The following is a 21,772-nucleotide window of genomic DNA, read 5'->3' as shown; positions in this document are numbered from 1 at the left end:
CTATATTAGATAAAATTCTTCTCTCTCTGTTCTTCCTAGAGATAGGATATACTTAGATTTTTTTTTTATGTAACTTAGGTACTATTTTTTCCAATTCCTTCAAGCAGCTACATTAAGTCTCTCTCTTTGGTCACTCCTTTCATGTTGTATGCAGTTRAATGAAGAAGGGGGGTTGACCCTTGCAACAAGGTCAAGAGGTAGTCTTTGCATTCCTAAATTCCAAGTCATCTGTCTTCCCCAATAAGTGACACCAAATYAAAATGGCAGAAAAAGGATAACCTATTGGAGGATCACTGAGAAACTCCAATTAAGGCATTCTTCTGTGTTTTCCTACTCCATTCCCAGTTTATTTACTCACACCTTGSATGGCCCACAGACCCTACCTCTGCAGAAAAAAAGGTGTAAGGTGTMAGTATTTACACACCAGCCTGTATAAATACTTTGTAGACAGTTGGGACCAGGAGTTATTGAGTCTGTAGAGCAGAATCTAGCTCAAAAAAATTAAATTTCAGAAGTTCAGACATAGAAAACCAGTTTTCTTCCTTGCAGGCAGAGCTTTTGCTTGTGGACAGCATTTATATGCCCCCTATATATACCTAAGGGGGCAAGAGCAGATGTATGTGTCAGACCATCCTTCCAGATCTGGGGCTTGTTTTGGACTGTGTAAGCTTTTCCCAGGGGATGTGGTGGGAGAGGGCATCTTCTGTGTATGGATTCAGTACAGCACCATGACTTGAGCCTCCCTAAAGAGCACTGCAGTGTTCGTGGTGGCTTTGCCTTCTTTAGCTGAGCATGTGTCTGAASGGCATCCCAGCTCTTGGCCCTTCCTTGGTGACCGGGGGTGCCTCAGTCAAGTGCACATTTGTTTCCCGACTTGGCAGCTGTTACAAACACAGTAGATGTGGTCACCTCCACCCACTGCAGGTGACTGACACTACCATGCTCCCGTTGGCTTGGCGTAACTATCTTGACTAGGGGAGAGTCAATTGTGGTGAGGTAAGTAAAGAAACATAGATTGGTGATCTGTAGTTGGTGCTACAACACCTGTAGTAACAGCACAGTTTTTAAGGCTGTGAGAGATGGACTTTTAGCACTGAGTCATAAACTTATGTAACTCTGCTATCTGCTCAAAACATGCAGCAGATCCATCTGTGAGATACACCGATACACAAGCGGTTTAATGAAAACATTTGATAGGCCCTATGGTATCATCAGAGCACATAGAAAACTGAGTATTTTTTGTCTAAGTGATTTTTTTCTAAGTGATCTTTCTCATTTCTGGGTGGTGTAAGGATTTTTTACAGTTGTATACAAGATTGGCTTTGTCCTTCTAGATGCTGGTTGTTTTAAGAAAAAAAAATTTTTAGTAATTTTTTTTTTTACATTTGATTGGTATATGTTTGGGTTTTTTTAACGAAACRTTCTTTCATAGGCTGTTAAGATTCTAACATTAAGAACAGTTGAACCAGCTAGTACACAGCGAGTTTGGCRTAGCATTCCCTGCATCACCAGAACCATTCAGCTTAATATATCTTTTTCCCTAAGCTACATCTTTCTGATGTGCATAAATTTTACATTTATGTAATTAGATGTGTATCTGTATTAACAACCCTTCCTGGAGCTGTTGGTTATAGTCAAAAACTGTTACCACACAGTATGTCTATTGGTAGGATAAATAGTCCTGGTTTCTAAGATTTTGAAGACAGGCCAAGAAGGAATCTTTGTTCTGGAATCTGTGAAGTTTAAGCCTGTTAAGTCTAAGATAAGGAATGCTTTTTCATCCCTATTAGAACTTCTTAGTTTCTTAAAGGGTTCTATAAACATTGACTTGATCTTAAGTTACGTGTTCCTCTCAACAGCACGTGAGTTTGGACATTTACCTAGGTTTCATTTATTTCTTATTTCTTATTTAGATATGGCAGGGCAGTTGGAACTAGACCATCTTTAAGGTCTCTTCCAACCCAAGCCATTCTGTGATTCTATATGTGAACATATATACGATGTTAGTGTTTAAAAGCTTCCTCTGCACTGTATTCTGTGTGACTCTCCTTCTTCTTCTTCTTCCTCTTCTTCTTCTTCTTCTTCTTCTTCTTCTTCTTCTTCTTCTTCTTCTTCTTCTTCTTCTTCCTTCTTCCTTCTTCCTTCTTCTTCCTTCTTCCTTCTTCCTTCTTCTTCCTTCTTTTCTCCCTCTTCTCTCAGGTCTTCCTTCCTTATCTCAGATCCTGACTATATCTCACTATCTTTTTTCCTTCCTTTCTATCTCCTTCCACCCAAGATGGACTCTGAATTTTGAAAATTACCCATAGAAAGGGATCTTCTGCTTTTCAGGGACTGCAAAATCCTGCCATTACAGTCCACATAGGCAGCCACTGATCTTTCTGAAAAGCAGAGAAAGATCCAAGGCAGCTTTTAGCCTTGTATTCCACTGATGGGATGAATTAAAAGTTGTAACCAGGATTTTGCATRTTCCTGCCAGTTGCTGCAGAAGCTTGCGTTTGGTTGTACATGGACAGTATTTCTCAGAGATCAAGCCTGATTCTTCTGTCGCTTACATTTGTGTGTCTGTGAGTCCAGAATCGGGCCCATAATAGTTTAGCATTGACTCAGGAGACTTGACTGCATTATTTTAATACTTCTTTACCATATGAGTTGTTATTAAAATAGTGCCTGCAAGTAGGAATACCCAGAGATACTAGTACATCATGTTAACCTATTTTAAGAATAATCACTTGTTTTACAGTAGCACATTTTTTGAACCAAATTGTGAAAACGGTGAATGACTGTCAATGTCTTGAATATCTTGTCCGTAGGTGATTGTCCTTTACTCCATAATTCTCAGCCAGTCAGCCAGCTTCCTTCTCTGAGGCCTGACCATCATCACTACCCAACTATCGATGAGCCTCTTCCACCAAGTAAGCTTTAGTTTTCTAATTTTTATGCATTTTTTCAGCTTTTCCTGTTTTAACAGTCTAGAGGTCAGTATGTTTTTCTAAAGAACCCCATCTGTTCTGTATGTACATTCTTCAGAACCCAAGCAATATACCCTTTTGTTTCCCTTGTTTGATTCTGACTTCAACTGTTGTCGTGTTATTTTGGACAAGCTCCACACACCCCCTCTCTACCTTGGTCTGACTTCTTCCCTGAAATGAAAGTATTATTCCCTGTTTCCAGTCAGTGTGTTCAGACTTGAATGCTTGGGATCTGTCCGTTGTTCTGGAAGCCTTACTGTAAGGCTTTCTGGGTGGTGTATCAGCAATGTGCTCTTACATCCTGTAATGCTTGTTTCCAGGTTTTCTGTAACCAACTTCAAAGATGGTTTGGGATGGCAGTCCCTGTGGTCTGCATGCAGGTGCAAAAGAAACCCTTTCACAGTCGGGATACTCCTGGGACAGGCCAGGAGTATCCCAAATCTGAACCAAACAGCAGAAGTTGGGAAAAGGCAGCTTAATGTACAGTGGCCTTGTTATCTTGTCTTTGGATTTGATAATCTGTGAATTTTATGTTCATTATGGACTGTGGTGGAGTCTATACTTTCATTGAATAAAAATGAGAGGACTTTAAATAGCGATCGAATAACAGCCTGGTACTACGGGATTCTTACCACTGAATCAACTGCTGGAGTTGTTTTCTCTTGTCTCTGTAGCCTTTCCCTCGTGTATTCCCGGAGGATTGCGCTGCTTTTTGCACTGGCGTTCGGTGCCCAGCAGAGCGCGCTCTGTGCCCTGCAATGTGCTGCTGATCACCTTTCAACTGAGCGCAGGAATTCACAGCCTGAAATGTGCAGTGCCTCACAAAAACAACCCGGCGTRTAAACAAAGCACTCTATTGTCTTCAAAGCCCAAGACGGGAACACACTTATTTGGCCTATGGTGCCCTTGACAAATAATTCATCATTTGCCAACCATGCTGTCAGTATTCCCTGAGCTGAAAATAGCCCTGATGCTGGCGTCAGCTGTGCAGTAGCATGAATGATTCAAATGCCTTTAGCCCAATGAAGTCTTATTAGAGTCCCACTGTGGCTTGCCAGTGAATGATGAAATGGGAACRGTTACCTCTGGAACAGGGAAATATTTCTCTTCTTCCCACTCTTACCACAACACTTTGTAGCTAGGGCACATTCCCCATTAAACAACTTAATGATAGCACACTGACACCAGCTTGGGTAAACAGAATATACTSTGAATCTACTCCATATTCTTCCTTCACCAATTTAATATATTTTTCCTCTTTCTAATAGCTATCTTCGAAAGGCAAGTATTCTACCATTGGTTTTCACAAGTGCTTTAACATCAGAGTTTGAGGACATGTGATGATAGAAGTACAGAAGTGATATCTCTTTGTAGGATTTTGTTTCAGTGTTAGAATATAGCATCATTTTTACAATAAAGGCTGACACTGTGGGCTTAAATATATTGWTCTTAGTAGGACTAGACTGTTCTAAGTTAATTTTGAGCGGGAAAGAAGGTTGAATTGAATAATATCACTTAGGATACTGGTTTCCAAAAACTCTTCATGGAATATTACTTTAATTTCAAAATTAAAACCATAGCCTTAATCTAGAAATTTTTCTTCTCCTTAAATTCAGTATCGCTGTCACAGTGTCTTTAATGACTCTTAATCCTGGATTAATAGTTCTTCAATCATGTGAAAAGAAGAAATCTTTTCAGCCCAAGTCATGTGATCAAAGCTGGCTTACTTCTCACATGCAGTGTTAGCTTCCATCTATAAGTAGAGGTGAAGGTAATCTTCCAGTGCTGAAAGTTCAGCATTGACTGATTTTATTTAGGTCATGGAGAATCTTCTGGACAGTCTTCTTTCTCTTTTGAATAGTTTTCTAGATAGCTTGATTTAATCAAAACCCCAYAACAGCTGATCTGAGGGCGGAAACTTAATTTCAGACCATTTTATTTGGGAACATAAAGAGGAAAAGATCCATTATTTGTGTAGGAGTTTCATRGTGACCAGTTTGAATGCTAAGTCCRATASGAGATTTACAGATTTGCCGCGTTTGCACGGCCTCATGATGGCATTACCAGTCACCTCTTMTTATACCTGTGTTTGGAAACCCTACAGAACTGAAGCCAAGAAAAATACATGTTCAGAGCCCAGTTCAGAGCTTCTCTTTCCCGAAGGTGTGGCTGGGCTTGGAAAGAGAAAGAAAATGTATTTTTTTTTTTGCCCTGATAGTCCTGTCTGAAAATGTTGCATCTTCTGATATAAATCAGAGCAGTTTCAGAGGCTGCTGTGAAATATGATTTGGCTGATGGAGGGAGATCACTGGAAAACAGAACCAGTACTGTCACGTCCCTAACCCGTGCTCTAGCATGCTCTTACTGTGAAGGTTAGATGGGGGTTAGTCTTTGTAGTAGTCACAGTCTTATTTTATCTGAAAAACTTGACACCCTGAGGAAATTTGCCTGCTTCCTAGATCGCCTATGCCCCTGAAGTAGCATGAAGGGACTTGAGCACAGCTCGGAAGCCGTTCACCTGTCTGCCTGTTTGTCTTGCTGCACAGGTATCCATCCATCTGTCCATGAATCTGCTTTCATGTGCAGGCAGCTTCAGTGACTTGTGTTACTTACAGGTTGTCTTATGGGAAGACAGAAAGTACACCTGCCACCTGCATACAACAAAAGGTGTACCTGCCACCCTCTTATGGCCTTCCCAGGTGACCAAAAGAAGAGTTACTCAGCTGATTRGAAATGCTATTGCAAGGAGTATGAAACACACTGTTCCTAATATTYTAGCATGCCAGAGTCAGCCCATGGYTTCAGGTGGACAGAGCCATAAAACAGTAAATAAAGCAACACTCACTGACAGGTGTACATACTGCTGCCCTCTGTTTGACACATCTGACAGAGACAACCTTCCTGAAGTCCTGTCTTACCTGATRTTTTCACTGTGATCTCCAAGTTCTGGACAAGCTTCCTTACTCCCAGGTTTCCAAGTATTATGCTTAGAAGCTTAAGAACTCTAAGTTGTATTTAATTAGATACTCACTGCAAAATAGCCTTTAGAGCTAGTAGTGCACAGGGCTGGATTATGAAATCTTGTTTGACTGTGTAACTGGATATATTTACTCTTGCTAAGTGTACATCAGCAGGCTTTTGACCAATATGACCAGTTGGTGTCTTCTGTAGGCTGTCTGGAAAATGGTTCTACAGCATTGCCTACAAGTTTCTAATTTTCTATCGACCTGTATTATTCTTAACTTGTTACAAGGTACAACAATAGTACAGAGTGAGGGCTAAGATTTATCCTTTGCCAGAAAACAGCAAGGAAAATTAAGATCTTCGTGATATGGAGCTGGATCATCTTACCTTTTATCTGGCCAAGGTTATTTCCTTGAGGTTATTGCAGATAAACCATAGCTCCAGAAGGGCCATTCCCCATYCACAGTGGTACACCAGCACCAGTGTGCTCAGCAAGGCTCTGGCCTTCGACCGCCTTATGTCAGTCTGATTTACCTTAATGTGCATATGTTGTACTTGATGTGCTTTTTTTCACTGTCTTATGTTTTAGACATGGTTTTCACAAAGCTGTGATCTTGTTCCTGAAACAGCTGCCACATCCTTGGGAAACTTTACCTGGTGGAGGAAGAGAGTCCTCTCCTTAAATTATGTAGTGATATTCAGAGTGAGAGATGCTGCATGCGTACCCATGATGTGACTATAGGGTTTGAGTCTTTAAGGACTTGCAGTCAGCTTTGAAAGAAGTAATGCATGTGCAAATGGCTGTTGTTTTCTTGGAGTCTTATAGAAAATTTCTCCAAGGACTTATAGCACCCATCTTTTAAGATTTGTGGGATTCAGCTGTCAGGGGGAGCTAGCCATGGCATTCAGACAGCCTACACTCGTCTGGGATCAAATATGTGTAGTGGTTTTAGCCAGGGCCAGCATTCAGGGGATGGGAACTGGTCGTGAAGGATAGGTTTCCAGATATAGTAGTAAGAGGTGCAACTTCAGTCCTGCTCTAAGAGAAAAGGAAATGAAATACATAAAGTATGAGATACAGCTGATCCTGAATTTGATCGTAGAAAACCATAGGAGTGAACTCGTCAGGGAAGATGGTATCATAGTAAGAATATGGGAATGTGAGAAAGTGTTTGCCCTCAAAGGTAATCACCATATGTGCATTTGTGTGTGAATGCGAGTGAGGTTTGCATCTAAACTTGTGTAGAAAGTATGTGCATGTATTTACATAGATATATCATCAGAAATATGAAACTAGCAAGCCTAATTTATTCCACTTCTCGATGCATTCCAATCAGGTTGATACGTGGCTTTGCTAGCTAACTCACTACTGAACTTCTGTTCCAAATGCTTTTTTTAATCAACATTACCATTTTCCACAAGCCATCATATACCAAATAATTTTTTGTTTTCAATCATGGGAMAACATAAACAATGATGGAAGGCTCAATATTATTCTGCAAACTCTCAATCTAATTTGCATTCATRAGAGCAATAGATTTATGGTACTCTGTTTAGAGAAATTTCTAAGGTATGTCYAAAGAGTCTGTGGTCAGTTTTCAGTGAAGGTTTTAATTGGTTTATGGTGTCCTTTGAAGCCACTTTGCAAAAAGGAGAGGAAGGAAACATGTTTGTTCTGAAACATAACAAAAAAAAGAACACATGGGATTTACCATATTAGCTCACATGTAATCTRCTTGTAAGGGTCGATTCTTTGTGGCTACTCTGACCTGCAGTGAATCCAGCCAACCAGTATCACTAGGTGAAAAATTATCTCACCCTTTCAAAACTRTAGCCCCTATCTGTCACTAGATTTTCATGGGCTGTGATAGTGAATTCCATGGCCTTACCTGTGTGCTRTGTACGAAATGTTTCTGTATATGCATGTACTGCAAATATGTATATATAGACAARCAAATAATATATATACACACTTGAAGGTATACTTTGAATATATACATGTGATATATGTTGCATGTAGGCTATATGTATATATATTATGTAGTATCTCCTGTGTGTATATACCCTGTCTGTGTATATGTGTGTGTCTGTACATATCTCCCACACACAGGTTTTCTGGAAGGCATCACACTGACAGCATCACCCCTTGCTTTTTTTCTGACCTAGATTGGGAAGCTCGGATAGACAGCCACGGGAGAGTGTTCTACGTGGATCATGTCAACCGCACCACCACGTGGCAGCGCCCCACGGCTGCAGCGACRCCCGACGGGATCCACAGGTCTGGCTCCATCCAGCAAATGGAGCAGCTGAACCGCCGGTGAGCATTTGCACCCGAATTCCTTTGGCATCTGTGCTCTCCTTTTTCCACACTGCTCCAGTAGCTCCCTCCCTTCTTCAATCCACCTTGTCCAAGTTCTTGTCCCTCCTGCAGCTCTATTCCAGCCTGCTGTGGGTGTGTGCTGCTCAAATCTGCCCACAGGAGCAGTGCCATTGGGAGAATGATGGTGCAAAACGTTTCACACAGCAAGAGGTGGGGTTTGGAAAACTTCCCTGAAATGAATACTAGAAGGGAAGGGAGTGTTCTTCCAAAACATGGAGTCACTTTTCTATTTAACTGTAGGAGTGGTTTGATGGGTTGGCACCCTAGAGTTTTCGGAGCTGACTGCTCCTGGAATTGTTGCCATATCCGTGTGGCATTCCTACCCAAGCTAATTAAGCCTGTTGAAAGGTCTGTCTCCTTTTCCACGGCAGAGCCCTGCTCTAATAGGACCATGCACATTTCTGGAGGTAGACAGGTCTGCTTAGTGTTGCATTGGGCCCTGTAAATCCGTCAGTTTATTATGAGCTGGCTGAGATACCTCTTAATGTCGCTTATATTTTTGCTTTTTTTTGACCACTCCACACACAGATTTGTTTATCTTTTTCTTCTCATTCTTACTTTTTAGACTAAATTTGAGAGGAAAGAGAAAAAAAAGAAGGGTCAAAAATCTTTCCTTTCTTTGCTTAAAAAGAGGGTTTGGGGTTTTTTTTTTTTATTCCATGCTTACTATAATGATGTCATTCTTAGAAAAGGATAAGCAAAACTGAAATTATATTTAAATTGTAGCATGTAAAATGGCACCAAAGTGTTTTGGCCTTTTTTTTGTGTGCTAAAAGAAAGATCTGCAGCTGACAGAAGGAGGCAGAGTTTTAAGTACTTTTCAGAGTACTTTGAATAGTTTGGGGGCTTTGTTCCCTGAATGGGGCAGTCTGGGAAAACAGGGCGAACTCAAATTGACACCATGAACATGCTCTCTAGGAATAATCTTTTTTTTACCAAAATTCATTATTTTGAGTAGCACTTCATAATGTGTTATGAAGTTAGAAAAGAGAGAGAAGAGTTGGAAAAGAGAGAGAATTTGCTCAATGTTTGTTTTCATTATRGCTTTGCTCATAAAGTCTCAAGCTGTCATGTTAATATAAAAAAAAAATCTAAAGAAAGTGAATGTTAAATGTAGATTCTTTCAAGGGATTTACCTGACTTCTCTGCCATTTAGCATTGGTCTTCAAGAGGAAATTGAGCCATGTCAGAGATCAGACTATTTGGCTGCCACTTTAACATATTATCTGCCACAGAAAGCAGAAAGCTGTTGTGGGCATGCATCAGATTATTTTAAATTTTTTTTTGAGGTTTAACACACTTAAGAGCAGCACAATCACAAAAGAAGTAAGTGCTTATAAGAGTGATATACTATTCTGTCAGCTAATGCAGGTTAATCATTAACCCAGCTATCACAGCAGAAACGGAAGGGTAGGTGTTGTCTTTGTGACCTCCTTCCCTCATATAATTCAATGCTTTTTTGTAGGCTGCCTGTCTTGGCTGTGACCTGATTATCGCTTGTTTGGGTTGGGAATTGAGAGTTAAAAAGATTGATATTCTTTGAATCTCTCAATTTTTAGTATTCATATATCCAGTTACAAAAAGAGACATAGGGAGGGTTTTCAGCACAGGCAAATCTCTGCTTACCCAAGTTCTGTTGTAAACTAACCATTTTGCAGTTTATTAAACATGAAATGTCATGGCTTCTTGGGACTAAGGCAAAAGCTGGCAATTCTCTACTCTGTGCCAAGGAGCTCTATTGATTTGAGAAGTTGAATACAAAAGTCCTCTGTTGTTGCCAAGTTTGGAACATTTCCTAAGATTCTAATGAAAGGGATTCATACTGAATCTTCTGAGCATTTGGCAGTGGCAAGTCATTTCTGTAGTTTTAATCTGGCTTTTATTTTTTTTTTTAATTATTGTAGTCCTAAATCTAATTTCAGGTATTTCATAATTTCAGATATTTCATGTCACCATATTTCAACAATGTCAGGAAAGTTACTTCTCATTAGTTATTGTCAACACTGTGGAGGACTGGACTTCGTTCTAAGCATTTATTTTAGAAATACTGTTTTGTTGTGTTTCAAATTTCATGATTTGTAATGTTTTTCAGCAAACACATCTGAGAATCACGTTAGGTGATAGCATAGCAAGAATAGACCTTTCTGACAGAATTAGCAGCAGCCCAAACTTTTGCTCTAACCTCAAACAAAATTTGGGCTCAACATCACTCCACAGTTTGAAAAAGTTTGGTGACTTTTCTTTTTAAACCAATTTACTTTTTTTTTTTTTTTTTTTTTTTTTTTGCTTCCTGGTTTAATTTGTGGAAACGAATGGAAAGACTAAATTACAAGGAAGCTTGATATTTCCAGCCCAGCCAAAACCACAAAGCTCTGGAAATTCAGCTTGAAAAAACCCCCATAGCTGTGATTAAACCTAGCCCTGCTTTCCTGCTGTGCTCCAAGCTTCCCTTTAGGTGTACAAGCCACTGGAGGATACAGGGACTGAAAAACTGGAATGCAGGTGTTGGGCAAACACCAAAGAGACATCCATAGTTTTAATKTTAAAGGCTCTTGCTCATTTTCTGCAGCACTACTCGACTTGATTACTTGTTGGCCAAGCAGATAATAGCCCTTGTTGTTCAAGCTCTATTGAAAGGATCCTTTGCAGCATATGTATGTCTGCATTTGTCTTTGCACTTGTCTGAGAGATAAAAATCAAGGTAAGAAATTATAACCATCAAAGTTGGGCCAGCCACAGCATGGTATTTCTTAACCTCCATTTCTTTGACAAATCACTTTGAAAGGAGACCGAAATTTCCAGAGGCAGTCCCATAACTTCCGCACTTTCAATGTTTTCTCCAATTAGTTTTGACTTTTTTTTTAGTATTTGTATAAGGTGCTTTTATAGTATTSAGACGCAAAAGAAATGCGTAGCCTTTTGTTGGCATACAGCTGGTGTTGCTCTTTGAGGTTTGCCAGTGGGGATTTTCTCCCATCTAATTAAATTGAAGGTACAGTGTCTTTCTATGTGTGTGCTTATATCCCTTAATTACATGAACTTGGGGGATTTTGTGGTGTTTTTGKTTTTTTTTTCTCCTTTCTGTTGCACGTGGGTGTTGTAAAACTCCTCCAGTACTGGAATGGAAAGTTCATCCCCATTGCCTGCAGTCAAGTGAAAAAAGCTGTAAAATGTAGGTATAAAATAGAGGATTTAAAACTGCAGTAAATTCATGCTGTTGCAAAACCTGCTGTAAGAATTCCCTTATAAAGATGGATGTGTTCTTAAATTATCAAAATATACACTAAATGTAGCTTCAAATGACTGAGTACTGGAGGGGGACACATAGCATTGTGAAAGTTTAGTATAAATCTATTAAAACTTAAACTATTTTTCTTAATTATCTCCAGCCCTTTTGCCTAAGATTGGGTTGCAGTGAGCTGCAAGAGATGGTGGKTTTTGAGACATCAGAAAGCCAAATCATAACTGCTTGTCTTTAATGATCATGTGTCACTTTGAGGAAACAACTCATGACTAACTCCTAATTTGGAATAAAGTGTGCATTAACAAATAAAGAGAGAGAAAGTAAGTAAAATCCATAAGTCAGAACTTGAGTGAAGGAAAGAAAGAGTGTAAGTCACAAAAATGAAAGACAAACAGTGCCAGATCAGATTAAAAGCAGACAGTAAAGCCATTCTGTTTCAAATACACATGGCAATGCTATAAAGAAAGAAGGATTAAAAATACTGGGATAGAATAAAAGCTAATTAAAATAATTAGGAGAGTCTGTTTTCTAGTTCTGCTTTTCTTTTTCTCGTTCTTTCTTTCTCCTTATGCTCTCTTTATCTTTTCTTTCTCTCTCTCTCTGTATAAWATGCATTTATAGTACATATAAGACATATTCATAGTTTGCCAGGAGAACCAATGAAAATGTGTTCACCAATTCATCTGTCACTGTGATAAAGGAGTTAAGGAGGATTTGATTTCTGTAATGTGAATTCAAAACACTCCAGGCTGTTTGTTCCTCATTTGGTATTTAGGACTGGGCTCATCCTAAGACTGTGATCAATTCCATTGACTAATATAGCAATTAGTTCTATGATTAGTATGGAAATGACATTATTATAGGGTTTAAAGAATTCACAGGTTTTTATTCAGAATTTTCTTCCTCATCCTCCTCTGTTCTTTGTTTGTCTTATGTTGTTTCCTCTTCCTTATTCTACAGCTGGTCACCACCCAACCTAAATGCCCAATCYGTCTGTTTTCCAAAAATGGACATAACACTTTCGTCCTCACACTGTTCACTCAGCTCACATGTTACAGCYTATTCTGCTTTTCTGTGGCTGTCATATCAATTAGATTGCAGCTCTCTGAGGTGACCMACTCACTAGTTTACATTCCATCTTGCCTGCCAAAATGCAAGTGTTCACAATTGCTGGCCATGCAGCATCATAATAAACATTTTGTGAGCATTCTTAGTAACCTTTACTTTTTCAGAGTTGAGGATGTGCCTGCAGTAATTTAATAAGAAAGACTGAAGAGTCCTCAGCACACCACAGGGCTGATCCTTACTTCACTGGTTATGCTTCCRTAAGGCTAAATGAGAGGAGGAATCATGATCCACCTCTAGTTTTAGGTTCCAGGTGTCCAGAGATTTTAAAGGGAAGCCTAGTAGTAGCAACACATAGCCTAAAGATGTATCTGAAGTTTGAGTATTCCTGGCTTGGCACCCTCTGTAGCTGTTTGTCAGTCACTGCAAAATGCCAAGTTTGCAGAGTGCTGGCTGGCCCAAGCGTGAGCAGCTGCAGCAGCTGCAGAAGGATCAGCTCTGCTCTTACTCTGTTGTATGCTGGAGATAGAGATATTGGAATCATTCAGAAACAGTGCTGATTGTTAAGGCAGAAAGCAACAGAAAGCTCCTCTGTTAACTAAAGCTTGTTATTCCTTCCAGGTACCAAAACATCCAGCGAACCATTGCAACAGAGAGGACTGAAGATGATGCTGTGGTAAACAACAGGGTGGAGAGAGTTCCCACTGGAGGAGCAAGTGACTCTGAGACAGAGCCTTCCCAGCCAAGCCCAGGTAGGGAAAACAAAGCTGAGTGGCATGTTCAGTGCCATTCAGTTCTGGGGAAATCTGCAGTTCCAGGGGAGACTGGAATTTTATTATACAAGGTTGAAAAACAATTTAAAAAAAAAAAGATAATTAGACCTGAAGATATAGTTTTTAGAGTGAAGCTACAGGTACAAAGCTGGATACGACAGTATCAGTTCTTTTTTAACATCTACTAGGACAGAAAATGCATTTTTACCTCAGTAAAGGGCTATTTGAAATGAAAATGGAAGATGCATTTTGCAATTACTAGGTGAATACTATTCACCTAGTAGTTGCAAAAATGGTTGCTGTCTTATTTTTGTGATTTTTAATTGGGGCATTTGGAGTTTATTCTCTCTGGGCCTGACTTCTGCACTGCCATGTTTGCCTGTGTGATTGCACCTGCAGTGGCCCTGGCATCATGTATGAAATACTTGTGTTTTTTAAAGCTGCAGTTTTGTGATAGCTGTGAGCTGACCTAAGTGTGGGCTGTCACTGAAGGAGGCACAGCTGTCTTTTTGCTCACCACTAATTTATGTGACAGGACCCCATACCAGAGTGGAGAGCTGGCCTGTCTGAAAAATAGCCTGGCTTCTTGTCCTTGTCATTTGCAGCAAGATTGAATGTTTCATCTGGTTTGTTAGATGAGAGTTGCTACAAAGCAGAAGGGGAAATTGCGTACCTAAGGCAAGATGGGATGGCAGGGGTCTCTTCTGCTATTTTGGTGGTCACCACATTCCTATTTTCTCAGAACATTTGGGAAACCATACTCTTAAGTGTTTCAGGTAGGAAGTATCAGCAGTCAGTCTAGTGCCCACTATGCAGCTTGAAGCCCTGTAAAAGTAACTTCTCCTTAGTTAGCACCAGCAAAATAGTGAACCAGTTCTCTTCATTAGGATCACGCTTACCTCCACCTAGCTTTGTGTTCTGTACTGTCTGCCATGAGTAAATCCAATTTATTGCTATCCTTTTGCCATTCCTCTGTAAATTGCTTTGGTAATAGGAAAGAATCAGCACAACACCTGCTTGAATTTTCTTAGTTTTCCATGTTGAATAGAAAAAATTACACAGAGAAATAATGAACTTCTTTTAACAAGTTGAGAAAAATATTCCATTTGGTTTGTTTTCAGCTTGAAAAGCAATTCTGACCAGGGATGTTTAACATTTGATGCTCAAAGCTTCCTTGTCATCTTTTGTATTGCAGTTAAAGGGAGACTTTTACCTACAGTGGATCTTATAAGGAGATCCCAGTTTTCTGTGTTACASAAGTGGAAATGGATACACATTGTATTATTATTATTTACAAGTAATGCAGCCATTACTTGCATTATGTATAATCATTTAGTATCATAGACAATATGATTAAAATAGTAACTTAATAAGAGTTGCCACCAGTAAGTATTTAGCTGCATTTTTTATGTAACATGCACTCTTCTGTTTTAAACCCAAAGGGCTAATGAGTGTGAAAAATGTTATCGTAAGTTATTAGGAAATGGGTTTTGCTATAGATAATTGCTTTGCTTTTAGAAGAAAACAGCAATAKTGTGTAAATTGCCAAGAATTAGAAGGTCTGTGATGGTGTAAACACATTAGGGAAAGAAAAAGCTTTTGTTATTTGTCTTTTCATTAAAATGAAAAATGTCAGAAGGAATACAATTTAGGCACATTAATCCAGTTTCTAAGCCAATATAAATCAATTTATCTCCAGCAATTGATCCAGTCTACAGTTTTAAATGGATAAAATAATATGTTGCATGCAGCAGGATGAAAAAAAGAAGTTATGATTGCAAGAAAAAATGGGAAACTGTTCTGTTGATGAAATCTGCATCCAATTTTCTTGGACTGCAAATAAAATTTGGCTTTATTTGAAAATGCCAGAACACCCAAGCCATAATTCCATGGTAGGAAGAACTTTTCTGGTCTCTACAGAACGTCAGAAGTTTCTACCTCTACAGAATTACATTCTCAAATGCTCAGTTCTGCTCCTATGCCTCATTAACTGATGCAGAGTAAAAATAATGCAATTGTGTCTTGTTTTCTTCTGTTTACTTTGCCATACAAGTCCCCAAAACCATGGACTTGTCAAAAACAGCGCAATTAAAGTAAAGGGTAATGATGGATTGGGAGACCAGATTTCTCTAAAATCAGTCCTGGGAGGAACCACCATGGACCTGGGAGACTGAACCAAACCATCAGCTGTTAAAAACTGCTGTGGTCACATGATATTTAGGGACAGCAGCAGACCTGACACAGTTTCATTACCTACAATTCAGGAAACCATGCAACTCATGCACTGCTGTGTCAAACACTGCACCATGAACCATAAGGACATCTGTCAGTTTGCCAGCAGGCTTGTCTTGGGAATGCCAAGGTAGGTGCATTGGGCAGGTGGTGACTATTTTTATGTCATCACTTTTGCAGCTGTTACTGAAAGGTCAGTACATTAATGAGATTTTGTAACTTGTTTTTTTTGTCCAGAGATTAGGAGGGAAGGTTCCCTCTCYCCCGTGAATTCTCAAAAAATCACCTTGTTGCTGCAGTCTCCAGCTGTGAAGTTCATCACCAATCCTGAGTTCTTCACTGTGCTGCATGCGAACTATGTGAGTAATTATGATTTGCTCTCTCACCCTACTGATTTCAGAGTCCCAGTGCTGTGCCCCAAACCTTCAGGGAGAATGCACAGTGKATCTGAATTGTGTGATTTGGGGCTCAGTTGTCCTTTCTGAACACGAGACAGGTTGRGGACATTACAGTCAGGCTGCTCCAAGGAGGCTCTTGCTGGGATTCTGCCTCACACGAGAGATTCAGAGAAGCTTATTAATGTTATTTTCCCAGAACAAGCAGGAACCCCTGGTTTCAGCTTGGTTGATTCTGCTGCTGCAGGTAATGAAGTTGTTGCCTTTTGAGCCAACATCTTACTTACGAGATGTTACTTATATACTTACAAAAGAAATCTTACTCAGACACCATCAAGTCTCAGGGAAATAGAGGGAAAAAATTAACTCTTGCAATTTACATTCCCATGAAGCTGGCAGGCATAATGGAGTGAAAGAAATACTGCCTTGAGTTAGTGCAGCTATTTCGGGAAAAGCACAAATAAAATAAAATTTTCAAAATTCAAATAACTTTTGGTTTTATTAGCGCATAAAAACTACTTCTTTTTGCAAATGTGGAGTGGAAAAAAAATGTAATATCAGGAGGAAGCAGATAGGGAAGTCCCACAAGGAGATGCAGTCCTAGTTGGTCAMAACTGAAATATAGTTCAACAAGGCATCTTCATGTGACTTCTGAATGTTTGGAAAGTCATCCATTTTGKGKTAGCGGTGATGTTTCTTTTGGAAASGAAAAGAAAGTAAAACACTTTGAGGCTTACCCCAGCASAGRTTTTTAGCTAAACTACAGACAWYGGGTTTTGGCACTTTGTGGTTTGAAGCCAGCTGTCCATCTCCAAGCATCTGCCAGAGATTATCACCCATGAGATTCTGCCCAGGAAGGGATACATTAACTCATCTGACATTCCCCGAACTAGGTTATGGAGTGCAGGTAATTTCTTCTATTGACAGGGTGATTCATGGTGATTTATAGCTCGAAGCAATATAATTTGTGACCAACATAGTTGTTGGAAAAATGAGCAACTGATTCCATAGTCATGTAAGGAACAGCTCACAAGGGACTAAATCCCAATTTTATTACATAGTGAATTTTTTACAAAAAAGCAAAAAGAGGCCGTCAGTTTTATTTTGTAAACTTTTCTCTAATGTGAGAACCTGGATAATCTATTGAAACATGTGTCAAATGGTCATACAGATTCCACTTGTATGGAATAATGGCCCACATAACTTTTGCCTTAGAACAAGTGTAATATTTTAACCACAAGCTGCTATTAAAATTTCAAGCTATTAATTATGCCAGCAAAGTTGGGATTGGAAAATATTATCCAGCAGTTAGAATTAAAAGGGAAAGCCTCTCATTTTTCACATATTTTATTTCCGTAAAGAGATAAAACTGCTTTACCCTCCTTGTTTCCCTAATGCTGCTTAGAGATACTCAAGACAGTCATTGATCATACATTAGATCAAAATACAACTTTTGTTATGTAGTAGGCTGAGATCTTAAAAATCTGTGACCATGAAGCTTTCCTGGGTTATAAGCAGGTCATATCTTCAGGGCAGTGATCATATCTCTGTGATTTCATAACATTTACCAACCCTTGCCATAATTAGGGACTCTGTGCTACAGGGTGTTTTCTCAGTGGTGCCATCACAATAAATCCTTACATAATAAAGATAATACCTGTAGATGTTTTATTGCATTATAATGGCTAAAATGCATTAAACATACACAGAAACTGGAATTCAAAGCTGTTGGGTTAGATTCTCTGGCCATATTCCAGGTCTGCACACTGGAGCTCACTTCACTGGAGACAGGAGTCCTCCAGTGATCCTTTATTACTCTAATGAGTAATTCAATCCTTTGGGTTGACCAGCAAACCAAGGCACTCATTTTCTTTCTCATGGAAGGCTCGGRAGATTTTTGTGAAATTTTCTACTCTTGCTCAAGGCGCTTTTTCCCTGAAGTGAAAGATTCCAAGAGTAGCCTGTGGATACGCCTGTGTGTTTTCAGCACAAGTGTTGTGGTGCTCTATCATTAAACACATTGTGACAACAAATGCAGTTYACTGGGGCCCCTATTCTGCAATCAGATCATTTCAATCACTTGAACTGCACCAGGCTACATTCCCCTGAGASGTATATTTAATGCCCAATGTGGGATACAACTTGCTGCCTGAGGGGAGACATTCATTTGACTCATGGAAATGTCTCCCTCTGACAGGCTTTGTAGTCATTGMAGAAACAAATACTCAGTTCCAGGAAAAAAAAATTTATATTCTCCAAAAATGGACAATGAAAAGTGTCTGTTCCTGTSTTCTGTGGCCGTATAGTCACCATAAATAAGGTAGCAAGCTCAGATGGAGACATCTTCACTGGGTCCTGTTAAGTTCATGAGTCCTGTCACATGCATCTCAATTTCAATTATAGCATAAAWGAATATTCTCAACTGTCTTTGTATCTCTCTGGCACTGTCCAGGCACACAAGCAGTGCTTCTGTTGACCAGTAAAAGCAATGAAAAGGGCATGACTACATGCACCTTGAGTGTGTCATGTTTCGCCTGACCATCTTTTTGAAGTGCCTTAAAAATACAGTTCTTGCACAAGCTAACCATGGATAATTTCACTTTCCAGATTGTATTTCTGTATTCTGTAATTTTACRTATGCATGTAAAGTAGACATTCAAATCAAAACAATGGGAAAATGTTTCTTGATTTTAACAGAATTTGTTTCATTTCTTTGGGCATATGTCTCGTGAAATAACCAAATACCATACTGTTTTGACATCACAACTGGTTTTCTTCACTTCTTTTATCCATCTCTTAGAGTGCCTATCGAGTCTTCACCAACAGTACCTGCTTGAAGCATATGATTCTGAAGATTCGCAGAGATGCTCGTAATTTTGAGCGGTATCAGCACAACAGAGACCTGGTAAATTTTATCAACATGTTTGCAGATACCCGACTGGAGCTTCCTCGTGGCTGGGAGATTAAAACTGACCAGCAGGGCAAGGTGAGACAGCCAAGAAAACTAATCACTTGTTTAACACAGCGCAGCAGGCTACATGACATTTTAAAGTTCCTTCCRTCTTGACTCAAAATTGGTGAAGGTTTGGCTTAAACAACACAAGCAGCAAGCAGAGTTATTTTAGAAGCAGAAAATAGCTCCAATGTTTCAAAGCATTTCTAGCTCTCTGTAGAATATTGTACCATAGCCAAGGTAGCATTGGACTGACTATGAAGTTTGAGCCAGAGTGGACCTGTTGTGACTGCAAAATTTAACTCAGTGTCTCTACCCCGAATGAAGCTTTGCTCATGGACTTCTGGAACCACCAAATAGGTCAAAGCAGTTTTTCCCAATAATATTATTCTCTCCTGTCTTTTTTACATCATGGCTGTTGCACATGATTTTGACCTACATAGGTTCAGGYATTTTCCAAGAGCTATACTAGTTTCGAGTAAGCCAGTCCTGTTTGCAGGTTATCTTCCATGTACTCTACTCACCCAAGGTATTTCCAGCATACAGTTGCCAGTGTTTTTCCCACAGTGCCATCCCAGTGCTGGCAGTCTTCTCATTAAAGAAACCATTGTGCCTTTGTGTTTCAGTCTTTCTTCGTTGACCACAATAGCCGTGCTACCACCTTCATAGATCCCAGGATCCCTCTGCAGAGCGGGCGTCTCCCAAATCACCTGACTCACCGGCAACATCTGCAGCGACTTCGTAGCTACAGTGCTGGAGAGGTAACTGTGCTCATAGCAGCTCAGGAACTTTTCACAGTAGTCCTCTCTAGAATTATAAGCACTACTTATATTTCAAAAGCATTGAAACAGTCACATGAATTTTTCACCTTCCAATAACAATAAGGGATTTTTTCTTTCTTTCTGAAGGGCTTATTTCAAGAGCTTGCTGGTAGTGAAGGTTTATATTTTGATGGTTTTCAGAATAAAATAATAAGCAAGTGAAGCATAAGTGAAGTGAAGTGATGACAAAATAGATTTTAAAAGATGAAACCATATTTGACRTCCTGGTCTTGCTTTACTTCAGTCATTCTTTTTATAGCCTCAGCCTGATATCTCCTATGTTTCTTCATTCTGCACTGTGACACTGTGCTAGGAAAAGATAGACTCCCTAGAAGAAGTGTATGCTGAGGTTTACTTTCCTAGCTTTCAGTCACATTAAATAATTTTCCTGGGCATGGAAATATTTTTCATGTGCATGAATTTTATCACTGAGGGCCTTGAACAGGATTGAAAGATGCAYACATACTGTGTTTGTGGATTTAAGTAGGAAAAAGTACCAGCAATCAGGCTCTTCATATAGCAAATCCATACAGTTGAAGATTTGTAAAGATTGTTGCTGAATAGAACTAGAGGTGAACTATGGTGAAAGGATCTTTTTCTTCCACAAAAATATCCAGAGAAATGCTTGTGAAATTAGCATCAAAATTTATTASTGAAGTCTGAATACCTCTCCCTGCCAGCTGGGGTTGGGATCAGGAGCTGACCAGGGTGTGAGGTCAGTTCTTCAGGACCAAAGGCAGACCAGGCATGAGTAGCTTGGGCATGTTTCCTCCATCTTGAGTGAATACAGCACTATATTTTCTGAAGGCAGAAATGTATCGATGGGTCTGTTTCAATCATACCTTACTTCCCTCTGCCAGCAGCCTTCAGTTTAGTGTTGCCACTGTGATTGAATTACTGGTATGGCTGTGATAGCCACCTGCAGGGCATGCTTGGGCCCATCCTTGCCTGAAGCTTGCTTACAAATTCACTATGGCAGGGCCAGAAACACCACTGAGCAACTCAGATGACCTGGCCCTTGAAATGAAAAAGACACTTGGTTATGCCAGCACTGGCAAGGCTGGCAAGGAACAATTTGCAATAAACCCAAAATAATAAATACAGGGTAGGGAGTAAAAGGTATTGAATACTTTTGGGTAATGATTCTCTAGGGAAATCATASACTGTTCTTTGAGACTGATGTTTTGGCATGATCAGCCAATGAAATAGTCACCTCCCAGTCTCAGTGGCCCAGGTCCCACAGTGCTTCTGCACCCTTGTCATAGTCAAGTGTCCTTGTTGTAGTCAGGTAGCTTCCTGTTTTGAAGTGTCTGTTGCTCCACTGGAAGGACTCCCATTGATTTCCAAGGACTTTGGATTGGTGCCTGAAAGTCCCTCATTTACGAGGAAAATATTCAGCCCTTTGCAGCTCAGCCCATTTATTAARAGCCTCATGTTCCATGCCATTTTCCCCAAGTGCATTTGGATGTTCTTTGGCCTATAAATCACGCCTGTGGATTCACATGTGGGGCTTTGTCCTGGCCATGTGTCATCTGTCTCAGTCTTGCTGGTTTCTTTGCTGAGCAGATGGTATGGCCCCTGGAAGCTGTCGCCAGGACAGTATGAAGGACCCCAMAGGGCAACCCACCAATTTTCAATGTTATGTACATATGTCAAAGGATCCTGAAGGACACTGGAATACTGAAATTGTCGGTGTCAGAAAGGGCATAGAAAATAGCCAGGGTAAGGAAATAAAGGACCTCTGTAAAAATTTCCATTGTTCTGTGTAGGTTACTGATATTAAATGGTATTATATTTAAATTGGACAACAATGCTACTGATTCTTTAGTAAGCACTTCTTTAAGGGTTATCAATTTTGTGCAGGTGAAAGGGGTTGCTGCTCTTGGTTGCCCGATTGTTGGAAAAAAAGTTCAGGTAGCTGTAATGGCCATCAGTAACTAAAAGATAGGTCATTATGTGATTCATTTCCTTCCAGC

General features: G+C 39.7%; 1 protein-coding gene across 5 annotated transcripts in view; it reads left to right on the top strand.

The window, feature by feature from the left end:
* The window catches only part of HECW1 (HECT, C2 and WW domain containing E3 ubiquitin protein ligase 1), a 250,690-nt gene that overhangs the window by 180,175 nt on the left and 48,743 nt on the right, over positions 1-21,772 (top strand). For all 5 annotated transcript variants that reach the window (XM_057365334.1, XM_057365332.1, XM_057365336.1 and 2 more), the window contains 6 exons: positions 2,811-2,912; positions 8,100-8,250; positions 13,244-13,374; positions 15,865-15,986; positions 18,823-19,008; positions 19,602-19,736. In XM_057365334.1, the coding sequence (XP_057221317.1) occupies positions 2,811-2,912; positions 8,100-8,250; positions 13,244-13,374; positions 15,865-15,986; positions 18,823-19,008; positions 19,602-19,736 (827 nt within the window). The remainder of the gene's footprint in view (positions 1-2,810; positions 2,913-8,099; positions 8,251-13,243; positions 13,375-15,864; positions 15,987-18,822; positions 19,009-19,601; positions 19,737-21,772) is intronic.

This window comes from Malurus melanocephalus, unplaced genomic scaffold, assembly GCF_030028575.1.
Source record: "Malurus melanocephalus ecotype Western Australia unplaced genomic scaffold, MMel_1.1 scaffold_51, whole genome shotgun sequence".
Taxonomy (NCBI): Eukaryota; Metazoa; Chordata; class Aves; order Passeriformes; family Maluridae; genus Malurus; species Malurus melanocephalus.
Note: the sequence above shows the minus strand (reverse complement) of the source record. Positions and strands in the feature narration are given on the sequence as shown.